At 32.8% G+C, this 15,691-nt stretch overlaps 1 protein-coding gene and 1 long non-coding RNA gene across 6 annotated transcripts; one reads left to right on the top strand and one right to left on the bottom strand.

Moving 5' to 3' along the window:
- Positions 1-469: 469 nt before the first annotated feature.
- Positions 470-7,999, bottom strand: LOC124838720 (uncharacterized). 5 transcript variants are annotated; one of them, XR_015783321.1, is made up of 4 exons: positions 7,258-7,999; positions 7,066-7,166; positions 6,200-6,442; positions 470-1,306 (listed from the first exon to the last, which is right to left on the bottom strand). It is a non-coding gene; the product is annotated as an uncharacterized LOC124838720 (long non-coding RNA). The 5 variants fall into 5 exon arrangements; XR_015783322.1 differs by having other exon boundaries at positions 6,200-6,340; positions 7,258-7,998; XR_015783320.1 differs by lacking the exon at positions 6,200-6,442 and having other exon boundaries at positions 7,258-7,355; positions 7,740-7,987.
- A 290-nt stretch (positions 8,000-8,289) lies between these two features.
- Positions 8,290-15,295, top strand: LOC124838726 (trafficking protein particle complex subunit-like protein). Its single transcript, XM_047314402.2, has 12 exons — positions 8,290-8,763; positions 8,857-8,941; positions 9,910-10,040; positions 10,171-10,273; positions 10,425-10,439; positions 11,943-12,088; positions 12,196-12,391; positions 13,216-13,290; positions 13,542-13,658; positions 13,841-13,885; positions 14,621-14,719; positions 14,863-15,295. The coding sequence occupies exons 1-12, from the start codon at positions 8,474-8,476 to the stop codon at positions 14,881-14,883; spliced, it is 1,323 nt and encodes a 440-aa protein (XP_047170358.1). The 5' UTR covers positions 8,290-8,473; the 3' UTR covers positions 14,884-15,295.
- The last annotated feature ends 396 nt before the right edge of the window (positions 15,296-15,691 follow it).

The raw sequence follows: 15,691 nt of genomic DNA, 5'->3' as shown, positions 1-15,691 counted from the left end.
AAATAAAACATAGTCAATTATGTACTTATTATAATGAAATCTCAAGGAACTTGAATATTAGAATACATGTTTCGAGTGAAAGTAGATAGAAAGCATGTGAACGAATCTGTATCTTATATAGATATTTTGGTTCTTCACACTACTTTTTTCCTCTCCTTTTAAACCAAACATATATTTTTTAAATTTCTCTTCATTTTCTGGTTTTTTTTAGTTCTATTTTCTTCAACTAAATATTTTCTTCATTTTATTTCCTTTTCATTGTTCCTTTTCTTTTCAATTCAACTCTCTCTCCTAAACTAAAAGTTGTATTTTGCATGATCTCTATCTTGTGCGGGGAGTTGCTATAAATTTATCTCTTAAAATGTATTGTATTTAACATCAGTGTTATAATTTGGTGAAAAAGATTCATAAGTTTCATCGATTTTAAGTTGTTCCTATGTAAATTAATTCAGGAATCACAGACAAAATATGAATAATTACTCGTAATGGTATTAAGAAAGGAATATAAGAGACAAAATTCTCAGTCAGAAAAGAAAATATTACAACCATCCCCCTTTCTTTCTCCTCTAACTACCTTCATATTCTAATGTCTGGACCACTCAAATTCAGCCAGCTTACAATTGGTTATTTTAGGCATATCGCTGCACCTTTTTGTTTAATTGCTTGTCACGTGTCCCTTTTCTTTGGTCCCATTATTCTCTTGAATCAACCTCTTTGCAGCTACATTTGTTACATTACTTCTCCTTTAAAAGAAACCTTGTCATCAAGGTTGAATTTTGGAAAAACCTGCATTATGGCAGTGACATCCTCCCAAGTTGCTTGACTATCTTCCAAACCTTCCCACTTGATTAAATGTTATTGCACTTGCTAATTCCTGAACTCTTGTTTGTAATATGGCTTCTGGCTGTAACACCGATCCAGTATCTGAATTTGTAATGGGAAATGGTACATATGGCTGAGCATGATCACCCTTACACAATTTGAGCTGTGAACGATGAAAGACTTGGTGAACTTTTGCAGACGAAGGCAAGAGAAGTTTATAAGCTACTTCCCCAGTCAACTCAATTATAGGAAAAGGTCCAAAATAGCGAAGACTGAGTTTCTGCTTTTTCCTTAACAATATGAAATGTTGTCCATGGGGCTGAAGTTATACGAGTACCATATCACCAATCTCTAACTGCATCAGCTTTCTTTTTTAATCTGCCTCTTCATGTGCTGTTGTGCCTTTTGTAAATTTAACTCCAGTCTGTTGGTTGTTGCATCCCTTTGGATGAATTGTTTCTGCAGACTCAAGAGGTCTTGGCTGCTGCTAGTATAAAATCCATGTCATTTGGAAATTAATATAAAATTACATAAATTGATAAAAGAATCTGAAGAACTATCATTGTCGGTGACTTTCAATATGTTCAAAGAGTTTACATTCACTAACGATTCTCTCGTGGCCAAAAATATCTCTAACAACTTCATCTATCATAACCAATTGAAATATAATCAAATAGTCTATAGTTAATCATTTAATGTAAAGTAATTTTAAAAATAATAACATATAAACTTACAGTTAGGATTTTCAAAAAATCCATATAGCCAATTTTGAATATAAATCAACATTTGCACACGCTAAAAAAAAATGAAAAATGAAGCTTTTATACTTCAAAAGTACACACTCACCTTTGCTAAAAGCTAACTCTAATCTCACATGGGAAAACTAAACACATCTCAAGCCATAATACATTATATTTTTCTCATTAGTTTTCAAATATTTGAGCACAACAAAATCTTCCCTATCATCATCCTCATCTAATGTTGGTTCATCTAAATAGGCATATATCTTGTTCTTGCCAAGTATAGATTTGAATTCATTTTAAAATCTTACAATGCATTACATATCACTTATCAAAACGAAACTAGAAAAAATGAAAACAATAAATACGAGGTATAAAATGCTTACCGAAATAATCATTGATCTCTTCACCTCTTTCTTTCGGTATTGGATTGAGACATCAAGATGGATTCAGTAAGTGATTGGAAAAGAGAAACACTAGGAATAGACAAGAACTTTACATATTTTTTAAACAACAACATCTTGAACTTTTCTAATACTTTCTTTGTTTTCTCTACATAGGTCAGAGTATCCAATTTTTTATAATCCATTATAAAATCAACCTTTAGTTGTGGGTCAAGAATAGCTCCAAAAACTAACTTCATACTGTACTCCTTCCACTAAATTTCTCTTTCATATTACCAGTCATATCTTTTAAGGTGACATCTTCATTCAACAAATTCTCTTCAATGGTTACTTGAATTTTCCAAATTTGCATAAAATACAAGTTTGAAATGGGATAAGATGATCCATACATCATGTTTGTAATCTTATAAAATGGTTATAAGAATTAACATATTTTCTCTCCCCTATTCCATTCTTGATAAGATGGACAACTTTTATCAACCACTTTGAGAATTTCAAAAGCTTCTTTATATTTGATTTCACTTTCAAAAATTAAATAGGTCGAATTTCATCTTGTAGTCACATTTAATCTCAAACAAATGCATATTTATGCCAACATCACTAACACATTCTTTGAATTTAAGAGTTCTTACATCCAATGATTTAACATAATTAATACTCTCTCTAATACTATGAAGTGCTTTGCCAAGAACTTTTAAACCATCTTGAACAATCACATTAAGAGTGTGAGCACAACATCATACATGGAAAAACTCACTATCACATAATAAATTTCTATGACCACAAAGATGACTTTCATAATGTCTTGCAAATTATTATTGGCAGAAGCATTGTCCAGGGTAATTTATAAATTTTCTTATCAATACCCCATTGTCTTAGGCAATCAAACACAATGTTTTCTTGTTCAACACCCGTGGGTGGTGGTTTTGTTCGACAAAAGTTAAAAATCTTATTAATTTTCAGTTTTCATGAATAAAGTGTGTAGTTAGACAAATGTATCCCTCAAAAGTAATTGCAGTCCAAACATCAGAGGTTAAACAAATTCTATTAGGAATCTTAGACATGTTTTGCTTAACTTTATCCTACTGTTCAATGTATTCCCTTTCCACATCTGCAATAGTGTTTATACATTTCATGTCAACATTAAGATTAATGTATTTTATCCACTCTCTTATTCCTTCATATTCTACAAAATTATAAAGAAAACTATGCTTAGTTATGGTTGTCGCAAGTAACTTATGATGAATCTTTTGGTTGATTTTTCGTGTCCCAAACTTTCCTTCTTGATAAAGATTCATATCCACATCTATGTTTGCAATACTTCTACACGCAATGACATGCCGACTTAAATGTGAAGTTCCATAATTGCTTTTAGTAATAGAGTGTTTTCCAACTTTGTAGTTTTTGTCACAATACTTGCTTGTAGCCTTTTCAATATCATCCTCGCTTTTCCTACTTTTGTGAAAAAAATCCAAACATTTGAGACTTTTTTTTTATTTGTGGTAACACTTTCAGATGTACCAAGAGTTTTAGATGCAAGATCATGAACCAAAATGAAACGATTACTCTTAGTGTGGTCCATATTTAAAAGCTATTGCACATAGCTATTGTTTGGCAAATTTAAAATCCATTGCGCATGGAAATGTTTGGAAAACAACCATCCCACATTCATCACTCAAAAAACTCCCTAACATTCAGCAAAACTCCCATCTGCAATGGTTTTTAAATTTTTCAATCAATAGCTATGTGTAATAGCTTTTAAATATGGACCACATTAAGAGTAATCCTTTGATTTTGGTTGATGATCTTACATCTGAAACTCCTAGTACATCTGAAAGTGCTACCACAAATAAAAAAAGTCTCAAATGTTTGGAACTTTCTAATAGGGAAAGGCGATGATGACATAGAAAAGGCTACAAGTAAGTATTGTGGCAAAAACTACAAAGTTAGAAAACACCCTATTACTAAAAACAATTATGGAACTTTACATTTAAGTCAGCATGTCAATAAGTGTAGAAGTATTGCAAACTTAGATGTGGATCTGAATCTTTATAAAAAAGGAAAGTTTGGGACACGAAAAATTAATCAAAAGATTCATCATAAGTTACTTACGAGAGCCCTAATTAAACATGGTCTTCTTTATAATTTTGTAGAATATGAAGGAATCATAGGTGGATAAAATACATTAATCCTAATGTTGACATGAAATGTAGGAAGAATACTGCTTTAGATGTGAAAAAGGAATGCATCCAACAGAAGATAAAGTTAAGCAAATCATGTCTAGGATTCCTAATAGAATTTGTTTAACCTTTGATGTTTGGACTAGAATTACTTCTGAGGGATATATTTGTCTAACTACACACTTAGTTGATGAAAACTGGAAATTAATAAGATTCTTAACTTTTGTCGAATGAAACCACCACCCACAGGTGTTGAACTAGAAAACATTATGATTGATTGTCTAAAACAATGAGATATTGATAAGAAATTTTTCTTGATTATCCTGGACAATGCTTCTGCCAATAATAATTTGTAAGACATTCTAAAAAGTCATCTTTGTGTTCATAGAAGTTTATTATGTGATGGTGAGTTTTTCCATGTATGATGTTGTGCTCACACTCTTAATGTGATGGTTCAAGGTGGTTTAAAGGTGTTTAACAAAACACTTCATAGTATTGGAGAGTATTAAGTATGTTAAATCATTGGATGGTAGTACTCTCGAATTCAAAGGATGTGTTAGTGATGTGAGCATAAATATGAGCATTTGTTTGAGATTAGATGTGACTACAAGATGGAATTCAACCTATTTAATTCTTGAAAGTGCAATCAAATATAAAAAAGCTTTTGAAATTCTCAAGGTGGTTGATAGAAATTATAAAAATTCTCCATCTTATGAGAAATGGAACGGGGAGAGAAAATATGTCAATTCTTAGAACCATTTTATGAGATTACAAACATGATGTCTGATTCATCTTATCCCACTTCAAACTTGTATTTTATGCAAATTTGGAAAATTCAACTTATCATTCAAGAGAATTTGTTGAATGAAGATGTCACCTTAAAGGATATGACTTCTAAAATGAAAGAGAAGTTTCAAAAGTATTGGGAGGAGTAGAGTATTGGTTAGCTTTTGAAGCTATTCTTGACTCACGACTAAAGGTTGGTTTTATAGCATATTTTTATAAGAAATGAGATCATCTAACCTATGCAAAGAAAGAAAAAAAAGAAAAAGTGTTAGAGGTTCAAGAGGTTGTTTAAAGAATATGTAAAGAACTTGTATATCTTAGTGTTTCTCTTTCCCAATCACCTACTAAATCCATATGTCTCAATCCAACTGAAGGGAAAAAGTTGAAGAGAGGATTATTTCAGTAAACATTTTATACCTAATGTTCATTGTTTCATTTTTTTCTCATTTTCATAATTAATATGTAATGCATTGTAGGATCTTAAAATGTATCGGAATAAATCAAAATCTATCATTTGCAAGAACAAGATAGATGGTTATTTATGTAACCATAGATGATGATGTAGACAGTGAAGATTTTGATGTGCCCAAATATTGGAAGACTGATGAGAATAGATTTGCTATATTGTCTATAATGGCTTGTGATGTGTTTAGTATTCCCTTTATTACAGTGGCATCAAAGTCAGTTTTTAGAAAAGGTGGGTGTGTACTTTCGAAATATAGAAGCTCCCTTCTTCCTAAACGTGTGCAAATGTTGCTTTGTACTCAAAATTGACTATATGAATTTTTTGAAAATTCTGGCGGTACGTTTATATGTTATTATATTTAAAATTACTTTACACTAAATGATTAACTATAGACTAGTTGTTTGATTGTATTCAATTGGTTATGATAGATGAAGTTGTTGAAAATATTTTTGGCCAAGAGGGAATCATTGGTGAGTCTAACATTTTTGAAGATGTTGAAAGTCTCCAACAATGATACTTCTTCAGGTTGTGTTATACAATTTATGCAATTTTATATTAATTTCCAAGTGACGTGGATTTTATGAATCGATTATCTTGAGAATTAAGATAGGAGATGGCATATAATATTGGGTTATGGGAATATTAATGCTAATTCATACATTCATAGTAGTAATGTTATCTGGACTGATTAAAAAATAATAATTCTAAGTTTTTGAATTCTCAGCATTTGATCACAAACATTTGAATTGGTGGTGAGGGACAAGTTCCTAATGGTAAATTTTCAGATTGAGAAATACTGACGTGGGTACAAGCTTGTGTTCTGCGTCAATAATTGCATACAAAGTTGTTTGGATATTGGGAAATTTGATGCAGAGAAGGGTGAGGATGCAAGATGCTTGACTACGAGTGCGCGGCAGCCCTTCAATATTGTGTTCGGAGAGGCTTTTGAAGATAATAAGGTTATTAAGTCAGTAGTTTGAATCAAATATCTCAACATGTTGAGTTAATGCAATCATTCTCTCTTTCTCTTGTGATTTGCATCACCTGAGTGAATAAAAGAGATATTAATGACTATGCTTTCTTCTGTTAGTTCTTTTTCTCTTTCGTTTCTTACAAACTTTTCGAAAGAAAAATATTAGGTTTAAAATTCTATCTCTACAATACATTGATACCACAATTCACGAGTGCAACAAAATGAAATACAGTGTAGAAAAAAAAATTGCCATATGTTTATCTGTAGAAGTGTTTCTACTATGCAGTTCAAGTTGGGTTTATTGTTGTAGAAGTGACTATTTTTTGTTTATCCTTTTCTTTTATTATACTTTTCTCATGCTAAAATGGAAGACTCATGGACTGATCCCGACCTATAGAACTTTGGCAATATTTGGCCATGTAGGCTTTGTTAATGAGAGATTTTTTTTTTCATTTTGTGAGCTTTTTTTATTCCAACCTACATGGACTAAGGTTAGGGTCAAATCCTATTAAATGGACTGCTTTAACAGATCTACTAATTACCATATCATTGACTAACTTCACATCAATATCCATATTTTCACTTCTCTTAAAATGCTTAGTATTGCATCTTTTCATTCGTTAATAGGTAAACAATTCGCACGAGTCCAGTTTTGCAATTCTGAAGAAAAAATCACCATTGAAATTTTACATACCTCAGTATTTGGGATTTAGTTACTATTGAACTCTGTTATGGTTCGTGGCATTTTCTGTCTCTGTTGATTCTACTTCAGGACTGGAACTTATTACAACATATCTGCTGCAATAGTTTAGCATAAGATCAAAGCAATATAAGGTTGTTTGAGAATAGGTTAGGATTAAGCCAAAAAAAGAAGTAAAGTGAATACCTTTAGGCCTCTCCAGGTGGAGAAGTTGAAGTGGGGACTGAAAATGGATGCAAACGCAACACAGCTTCTTCCGTCTCAACTGGGTCAGATCTGAGTATCTGAAACAGAAGAAGAAAGGTTAAGAATGAAGAAATAATGAAAGTGTAAGCACAAAGAAATCAAAGAAAGATTAGTCTTGAAACACAGCTTGGTGTCATCCGCTTGTAGAGTGCTGCTGTCGAGAAAGAAATTTTTTCATTTGGGGCACGGGAGTTAACCCAACCCTACTCCTATCCCAATTCACTCCATGGGAGCTTTGGGAGCAGGAGCTTTTGAAAAGCTTCCTAATATGTGGGTCGAAAAAAATGGAACCTAACCCTAAAAATCTTTTGGAGCTTTGGGAGCAGGAACTTAATTTTTGGAGTATATTTTTCTTCATATAGCTTGGCCGATTGAGCTTCAGATCCGTCAAAGCGAGGAAAATCCAGCTTCACATTTCTCACCTGAAATGGTGGGTGGTTCGAATTGTCGCCAGCGGAGATAGATGCTTGGCCATTTCGATGGAGGTTTCTTCCAGCCTCCCAGTTCTGCTTTAGCAACGCATCCACCATCTCCCATAAGACATGTTTTCTCTGTCATGTTCGCCGCACTAGAGCACCAATGTAACAGTAATAGTATTCAGGAAACACAAAATATGAACGACAGAATGTTTTCTTAGTTCACTTTCCTTGAATTTCTTTTCTAAGGATTTTTAATTCACTCAGGAAACTTTTTTATTTAAAAACAAATTAATATAACATCTCAAATTGATCGAAAACATAGTATATTTAGATTTTCTTTTCAATAAATTCTTTTATTTTATTTATGTCACCTAAAGCTTATTTAAATTACTGCTTCACTGTTCAAAGTATTATCTTAAGTAATTAAAAAAAATTATTGAAAAAGAGTTAATTTTTATATGAGGAAAAAAAATCGACAATTTAATAGGGTAAAAAAAATGTAAACTTGATAGAAAAATATATTTTTTATTAAAACCACGGAGTGAGTGAGAGTGTAAGGAAACAAACAGAGTGTAAGGTAGGGAAAAGGGGTAGCCATTCCCAACCCGCATAGCAGAGTCAGTCGGGGTGATCTGATTTGAAGCCTTTGAATTGAAATTGAAATTGAATGAATGGTAGAATTGAAGTGAAGAATCTTTCTGCATTTTGGAAGTGAATAAGAAGAAGAAGAAGAAGAGATGAGTCAGGGTCAAGGTCAGGGCCAGGGAGGAGGATCGCATTCCCTCGCGTTTCGTGTGATGCGTCTCTGCCGCCCTTCCTTCAACGTCGACCCTCCCCTCCGCCTCGACCTCACCGACATCTTCGTCGGCGAGGACCTTTTCGACGATCCTTCCGCCGCCCCCGCCCCCTCTCTTTACGCCGGCGCCAACGACAACTCCGATCCCAACTACCGCGACCGCTTCCTCCTCCACCACTTCTCCGACGCCATGGGCCTCTCTGGCCTCCTCGTTCTGCCTCAGTCATTCGGGTACTCTCTCTCCCTCTCTCGTTCTCCCTCTCTCTATTTCTTCAATTCAACTCGATCCATTCATTATTACTTACTCATACTCCCCATTTGTAGAGCTATTTATTTGGGAGAGACTTTCTGCAGCTATATAAGTATTAACAACAGCTCCAATTTTGAAGTCAGAGAAGTCATTATCAAGGTCCTCTTTCTAAATCTTCAATTCTTCTACTCCACTGTCATTCATGAATCAATTTTGTCACTCCCTGAGCTTACTGGAACTCCCTTGACACAAGTTTTAATGTTGGTTATATTGCAATATGTTACCTACCGTAGGAGGTTAATTAAAGCATTCTAAGGAATGTGGAAAGGAGATGGAATGTTCGTGTGATGCTTGAGAATCTCTCCATGTGTTGTTTAGCTCTTTCTCTAGTTCCAAGCCCCAGTTACTCTGTTTGATTAGCTGATATTATATAAATGAACTCTCTAACGATAACAGCTAAAAAATAGTCCTTCGTAGATATCACTATGGGAAGACTTTGTAATACATGTCTTCTTTTACTTTCTCATTCTGGAATGATCTTTCACTTGTACATTCTCTACTGATGATACCCTCCCACGGAATGCTTTAGCACAAGGCTGAAGGATATTGAGTGGGGTATTCGTTAGTTTAAAAAGCAGTAACCTTTTAGAGAGTGAAGGAAGGGGAGGAGGGTGCCGGGGGATGTATTAAAATTCTTTCTCCCTCTGATTCTGTTTTCTCTGCTCTTTTGTTGGATATCCTTCCTGCACTTGTAGACAGTGCAGGAATTAAATAAAATTCCTGAGCTCTCATAATTTCCATTCCTAGCTAGAAATATTTTCTCTGCTTCGTCACTATTCCATTGATATACCAATCATTCCAAGCTGATAGGCATTTATATGCATATGAGAGATTGATTTGCTGCAGAGTTTTTTGTGTTAATTTCTGGGTATCATATCCACATCTTTTTTATGTTTAATTTTATCTATGTTGCATGGATGGATTCGAAGAAGATTCTCTTACAGGCGTTGTAGTTGAATTTGAGCAAAAAAATGTAAATGTATTCATAATAGTTATAGTGCTGAATTTGTTTTTTAATCCTTTGAGAAATTAATTTAAATAGTTATTCAAAACTTTGTAACTGACAGGCTGAAATTCAAACAGAAAGACAGAGAATACTTCTTTTAGACACATCAAAATCACCAGTTGAATCTATCCGTGCTGGTGGGCGTTATGATTTTATTGTAGAACATGATGTGAAAGAGCTTGGGCCTCACACGTAAGTTGTGACCCTCTATGTCCTTGTTTCAGTATGTTCATGCTTCCATGCAGTTTTATTTGGATTTACTAAGTTTCTTTTTTGTCTCATTTTTAATTTCTTACAATTTTGTGTGTGCAAATTCCCTTAGGCTTGTCTGCACTGCATTGTATAATGATGGTGATGGTGAGCGTAAATATCTTCCCCAATTTTTCAAGTTCATTGTTGCTAATCCACTTTCCGTTAGAACAAAGGTATTATTCTCTTTGATAATGATATTTGTTGAATTTGAAGTAAATTATGTTCTCCAATAAAACAATTATCGAGTACCTGCGTTACTAATGCTCACTATATGATCTTTCAATATTCGTATGACTTACATGTGTGTTGAAAACTTTTTTGCAGGTCCGTGTTATCAAGGTATGTCAATGATTTGTATATACTATTCAAGTGTAAGTGGATACTGTTTTCCTGGATAAACATGCTGTCAATGCAGTGAAATGGTCTAATCATGTTCAGTGTGTAGTATATTTTTGTTAATGTTCAAAATTTTCAGATTACACCATTTAAAATATTGGGATTAGTATTATTTACTTGTCTATCGAAGGAAAGCATGATGAAACTTCTCTTTCTACAACTCGTTAGTATTAAAACAAACAATAAAATCCATAATAGCACTATAGATACAGTTTCCTTTTTAATTTTGGGTTTGTTTCAAGTACATTGTCATCCAATATACTTGATATCAGTTAGAAATTAAGAATCAATCAAAAGAAAATAGGCTATAAGGAATGTGTATAATCTGTATGTTCCTGTCATTTCATCTTTGTACTCTTTTAAACAATCAATTTTTGAAGTTTATTGCTTGTCCTATTTACATTTTTTTTAGATGCTATCAGCAATGAATCTAGCATAGCCAATCATAAAACAACATGAACTTACTATCTACAGCCCTATCCATTTATAATATATCCTTTACATTTTGAAAAACCATTCGTAAATCATTACTACATACTTGTTATAGGAAAAGAATAAACATTGAGCTGAAACCTTGTGTTTGAAACATGTACTAAATGAAAACATTCCTAATAATACATATATAATCTAGATATTCTTAATTATATAGGATCTACTCTTTATTTCTATAATTATAACGATACTCTTGGTTATTGCAAAAAGTTACTGTCTCTCTTTGTAAGGTGGAGAAGGAATCTAGTAATCCTATAGCACTCTTTCGTGAAGAGCAATGATGCAGAAAAGCCTACAAACCTTAAAATCTAATTATTGTTGCTTTTTGTGATTTGTTATTTATTGATACATGATGGATCTTGTGTTACATATTTTTTTATATAAAAAAATCCATACATAATCTGATTATTTGATCGCTCAAGTTAAGTATGTGAAGTACTTCCAACTTACAAAATTTCTTGAACATAATTTATGTGTTCATTTGTTGAAAGCCTTCAGGCTGTCAAGGTTCTAGTCCTCAATATTGGATTGATGTCTAATCATCCCTACTCTTTTTAAACAAATCTTCGTAATCAATAAAAATACCATCCATCAGGGTGATTGGTTTTGTTTTTATTTTTTCATTTTCAATTGATGTAATTTTACTAACAATTACACACAAAAAAAGCCACCTTCGTTTTGTTTTACACTGTAAAAAATTTGTGAAGGAGATGGTAGAATCTACATATACATTCTGTTGTTTTCATTTAATTTCCTTCACAGATTGCTGAAAAAATAGTAAATAAAACGAAAAAAAGAAAAATGTGACATTTTTAAAGTTATCAATGAACACACAGTAATAAAAAATGAGAATGGAAACTAACCAACCACCTTCTAAGTTCTTCAATCTTTATGCTTGAAGAAATTGTCTTATGCTCTAATTCAATGTTGTGCGTCAATCTTAATCTGTTTCAGGAAACTACCTTTCTGGAAGCTTGCATTGAAAACCATACAAAATCGAACCTTTTCATGGACCAAGTTGATTTTGAACCTGCTCAGCATTATAGCGCAACAGTTCTTAAAGGTGATGGGCACCATTCTGAGAAAGATAGTCCTACAAGGTTAGTGCCATAGCATTTCTTTAGGGGTGAACCAAACTAGAATCAACAAATGCCAAACTAATGCATTTTATTATTGCTATTGATTATAAACCAAATTAAATTTTCAGGGAGACGTTTAAGCCACCAATACTGATTAGATCTGGTGGAGGAATTTACAACTATCTCTATCAATTGACAACACCATCAGATGCTTTGGCTCAAACAAAAGCTGAAGGAAGTAATGTTCTTGGTAAACTCCAGATAACATGGCGAACAAATTTGGGTGAACCTGGTCGCCTGCAAACCCAACAAATATTGGGGACTGTAAGTGTTGTTTGTTCAATAATGATTAGTGTTGGAAGTCTCACATTAACTAGTGATAAAACTAATTTAAAGTATGTAAGTGGGTGAAAACTTCTCCTTATAAGCCAGTTTTGTAAGGTTGAGTTGGATTTAAAGTCCATTTCTTAACATGATATCAAAGCCAAGTTAGAGCTTATCCTAGTGAGATCTGTGGTTGTTAAACATATTATTCCACTTGTTATTGGATCACGCATTAATATCAAGTCTCACGCTCAAGATGTATATACGTTAGCGTGGGGGGTGTGTTAGAAATCTCACATCAACTAGAGATAAGGCCAATTTAGAGTATATAAGTGAGTACAAACCTCACATTATAAGTTGGTTTTGTAAGATTGAGTTAGACTTAAAATTCACTTCTTAACAATTACTTAATAAATGAAGTAGATATTTGGTATGTTGAATGTTAAATTTCACTAAACATGACAAAGTTGATGGCCGAACCTCTTTGTTTCTGCATAACATGCATACGAATCTAGCATGACATGTTTACTTTATCCCTCTCACTTTTCAAAAATAATAATTGATGATAACATTATAGTGTTCAAATACGGCTAGATAGTGTTCAAATACTGATGGATGCATGGTAAATTGTTAAATTAGTAAATTTAATGCTTTAAAATTATGATCGCTTAGTTTTCTGAATAAATTATGCCTCTGCTTCATTTTTCTGAATTATGCTTTCAAATTTAATATTCATGTTTAATGCTTTTCCTTCAGTTTTCTGAATTATGGTAATTTAATTTTCTCATACACCAATATTTTTGTCTGGAAATTTTTCTTTGCAGCCAGCAACAAAGAAGGAAATTGAGTTGCAGGTTGTAGAGGTTCCATCTATAATTAACCTTCAAGAACCGTTTAGGGTAATTCTTTTTATCTTATGCAGATCTCATGCTCATTATAAACTAGAAGCTGCATTTTTAATAACCTAGGTTTCTTCTGGGCTATGGGTCATTTTAAACCCTATGTAGCAGACTAGCAGTTGGTGGTGGTCTATATACTAAGGGAATAGGATAGCTATTTCTAATTTCGTTGTACTTTTAATCGTTGAGTTTATTGTTCTAGAAGGGACAAACAAAAGTTTGGAAGCTAAAGTTTTGTGTGTTGTTTGCAGATAAAGCTGAATCTTACAAATCAGACTGATAAAGAGCTGGGTCCATTTGAAGTAAGCTTATCTCAAAACGGTTCATATGGGGAGAGAGTAGTTACGATTAGTGGCCTTCAATCAATGGTAATACCTTTATCTGGATGTTCTGTCTTAGATTGTCAGTATTATACCTTTATTTTTCCCTGGTACATGGTGCCCCTTTATAAAAATTTATGATTTGGAGTATGATATTGCCATTGTGCACAATTGTAGTGCTTGAATTTTTCTTGCCGTTAACTGACCTAAGATGTTGGAAACCATTACAGGTTTTATCTCCGATTCAGGCTTTAGGATCAACAGATTTCCACCTGGTATGACTTTAAGAATTCTTGTTTAGTATTTTTGGTAGTGGAGTCGAAATTTTGGAATCATTTACTTGACGAAATTTAGTCAGCTCCCATCCTACTTAATAAAGTCATTCATTTATAATCATCAGTTTTCTTCACATGTGATAAATAATGTTTTAAATGTAATACAATATATTTAATTATGATATATATATATATATATATATATATATATATATATATATATATATATATATATCTGTGTGTGTGATTAGGGACCTATAAAATGCTGGGACCAGGCCTGTTTCGAGTGTTTTATTTATCTATGTGTGTGTGTGTAATTATGGACCTATAAAATGCTGGGACCAGGCCTGTTTCGAGTGTTTTATTTATTTATATTAAGTTTGATAGTTCTTTGATTACTGACTTCCCTCCGAGATTAGTGGGTAGATAAGTTAATAAAACAATCGCTATTCAATATTTGTTTGTATCATAATCATCTTTGGCAATTGCTTAACAACTGATTTATCTATTTAGGCCTCATTTTCCAGGATGTGACAAGACGCGTAGAAGTTAAAAATATTATGAAGAAAAACAAACGTTACAAGTTACAATATGGATTACTTCTTACAATCTTCAAATAAAGAGTAGTAATAAAAAAGTAGTGGTGAACGATACTATGAAGAAGAAAAGTAAAGTTTTAAATTACAATTCAGTGCATGGCATGGATTAATCTCACTACTTTTTACAAATATGCAGAATCTCATAGCTACTAAACCTGGAATTCAGAGAATTTCGGGAATTACTGTTTTTGATACTAGGGAGATGAAATCTTATGAACCACTTCCTGATTTAGAGGTTAGTTCAAGCTGTATGATTTGCTTCTGTTTCATGGGAAGCTACATGTTCCTTGTATCAAATTTCTTATCACACTCGACGTGTTCTTTGCCCTTCAAACCTCAAAAGTTACTGCAACATTCTGACTTCTTTAGTTAATGCAGATTTTTGTGGACACGGATTAAATTGTGGCTATAGTTTGGTCAGACGTGGTTAACAGTAACTTTGGTCCGAGTAATGCGCCTAATATCAGACCTACCAAGTTCCCAATTGGCGATTCTTTGAATCCAGGAGTAGATTCTCTTCCAGTCAATGAATCCTTCATGATCATCAAAGCTTTATTGGACTAATTACAAGGTGCTGTAACTAAATTGGAGTAGTGAGTGGTTGATTACTTGATGAGAGAATCACCAAGTCCGTATTTTTATTGGTTCGAGAGGCTCGGTTATTTTGATTATCATTGAAAACCAATCCATTGTTACGATGCAGTTATCCAACATCATCTCCTGTAGATGGTCTACCTTGCAGTTTTATACTAATGTATCTTAAGTACTGTGAATTATACTAATTATTAAAAGACTAAAATTTATTATCGAACTGCATTACTCTTTGCAAAGCTGAAGCGTGGGTAACTATATAATGCCTACATAAAAATATACTATTGTCCTTTTATACGTTGATTAAGATAAAGCACACAAAGCAATTTATCATTTAGTTCTATGATGAACTAATTTTAATTGACCAAATAATATAGTGGACACTTATTATTCATTGTTATTGCATTCACTTTTTAAGGATATTATTGAAAAAAGTAATCCATATTTTTTTTATATTCTAAATTCATAAATACGAGTCAAATTAGAAATTGTGGGAATGAGTAAATAATATAACATATCTGTGGTCACTTTTTTTAAAAAAAAAATGCTTTTGGTATATGATGAATAACATCAAAGTGAACCTATAGCATGGAATTTTGAGTAATTTGTATAGGAC

The sequence above is a fragment of the Vigna umbellata genome, chromosome 1 (assembly GCF_029865625.1).
Source record: "Vigna umbellata cultivar VRB3 chromosome 1, Vumbellata_1.0, whole genome shotgun sequence".
NCBI classification, from domain to species: Eukaryota; Viridiplantae; Streptophyta; class Magnoliopsida; order Fabales; family Fabaceae; genus Vigna; species Vigna umbellata.
The sequence above is the reverse complement of the archived record's forward strand: the minus strand, read 5'-3'. Positions and strand labels throughout refer to the sequence as shown.

What these genes read in the sequence shown, in the direction of transcription:
- LOC124838726 (XM_047314402.2), top strand. Translation starts at nt 8,474, where the DNA reads ATGAGTCAGGGTCAAGGTCAGGGCCAGGGAGGAGGATCGCATTCCCTC. An exon ending in GTTCTGCCTCAGTCATTCGG is followed by an intron (nt 8,764 to 8,856) that starts GTACTCTCTCTC and finishes CCCCATTTGTAG; the next exon opens with AGCTATTTATTTGGGAGAGA. An exon ending in TCAGAGAAGTCATTATCAAG is followed by an intron (nt 8,942 to 9,909) that starts GTCCTCTTTCTA and finishes TGTAACTGACAG; the next exon opens with GCTGAAATTCAAACAGAAAG.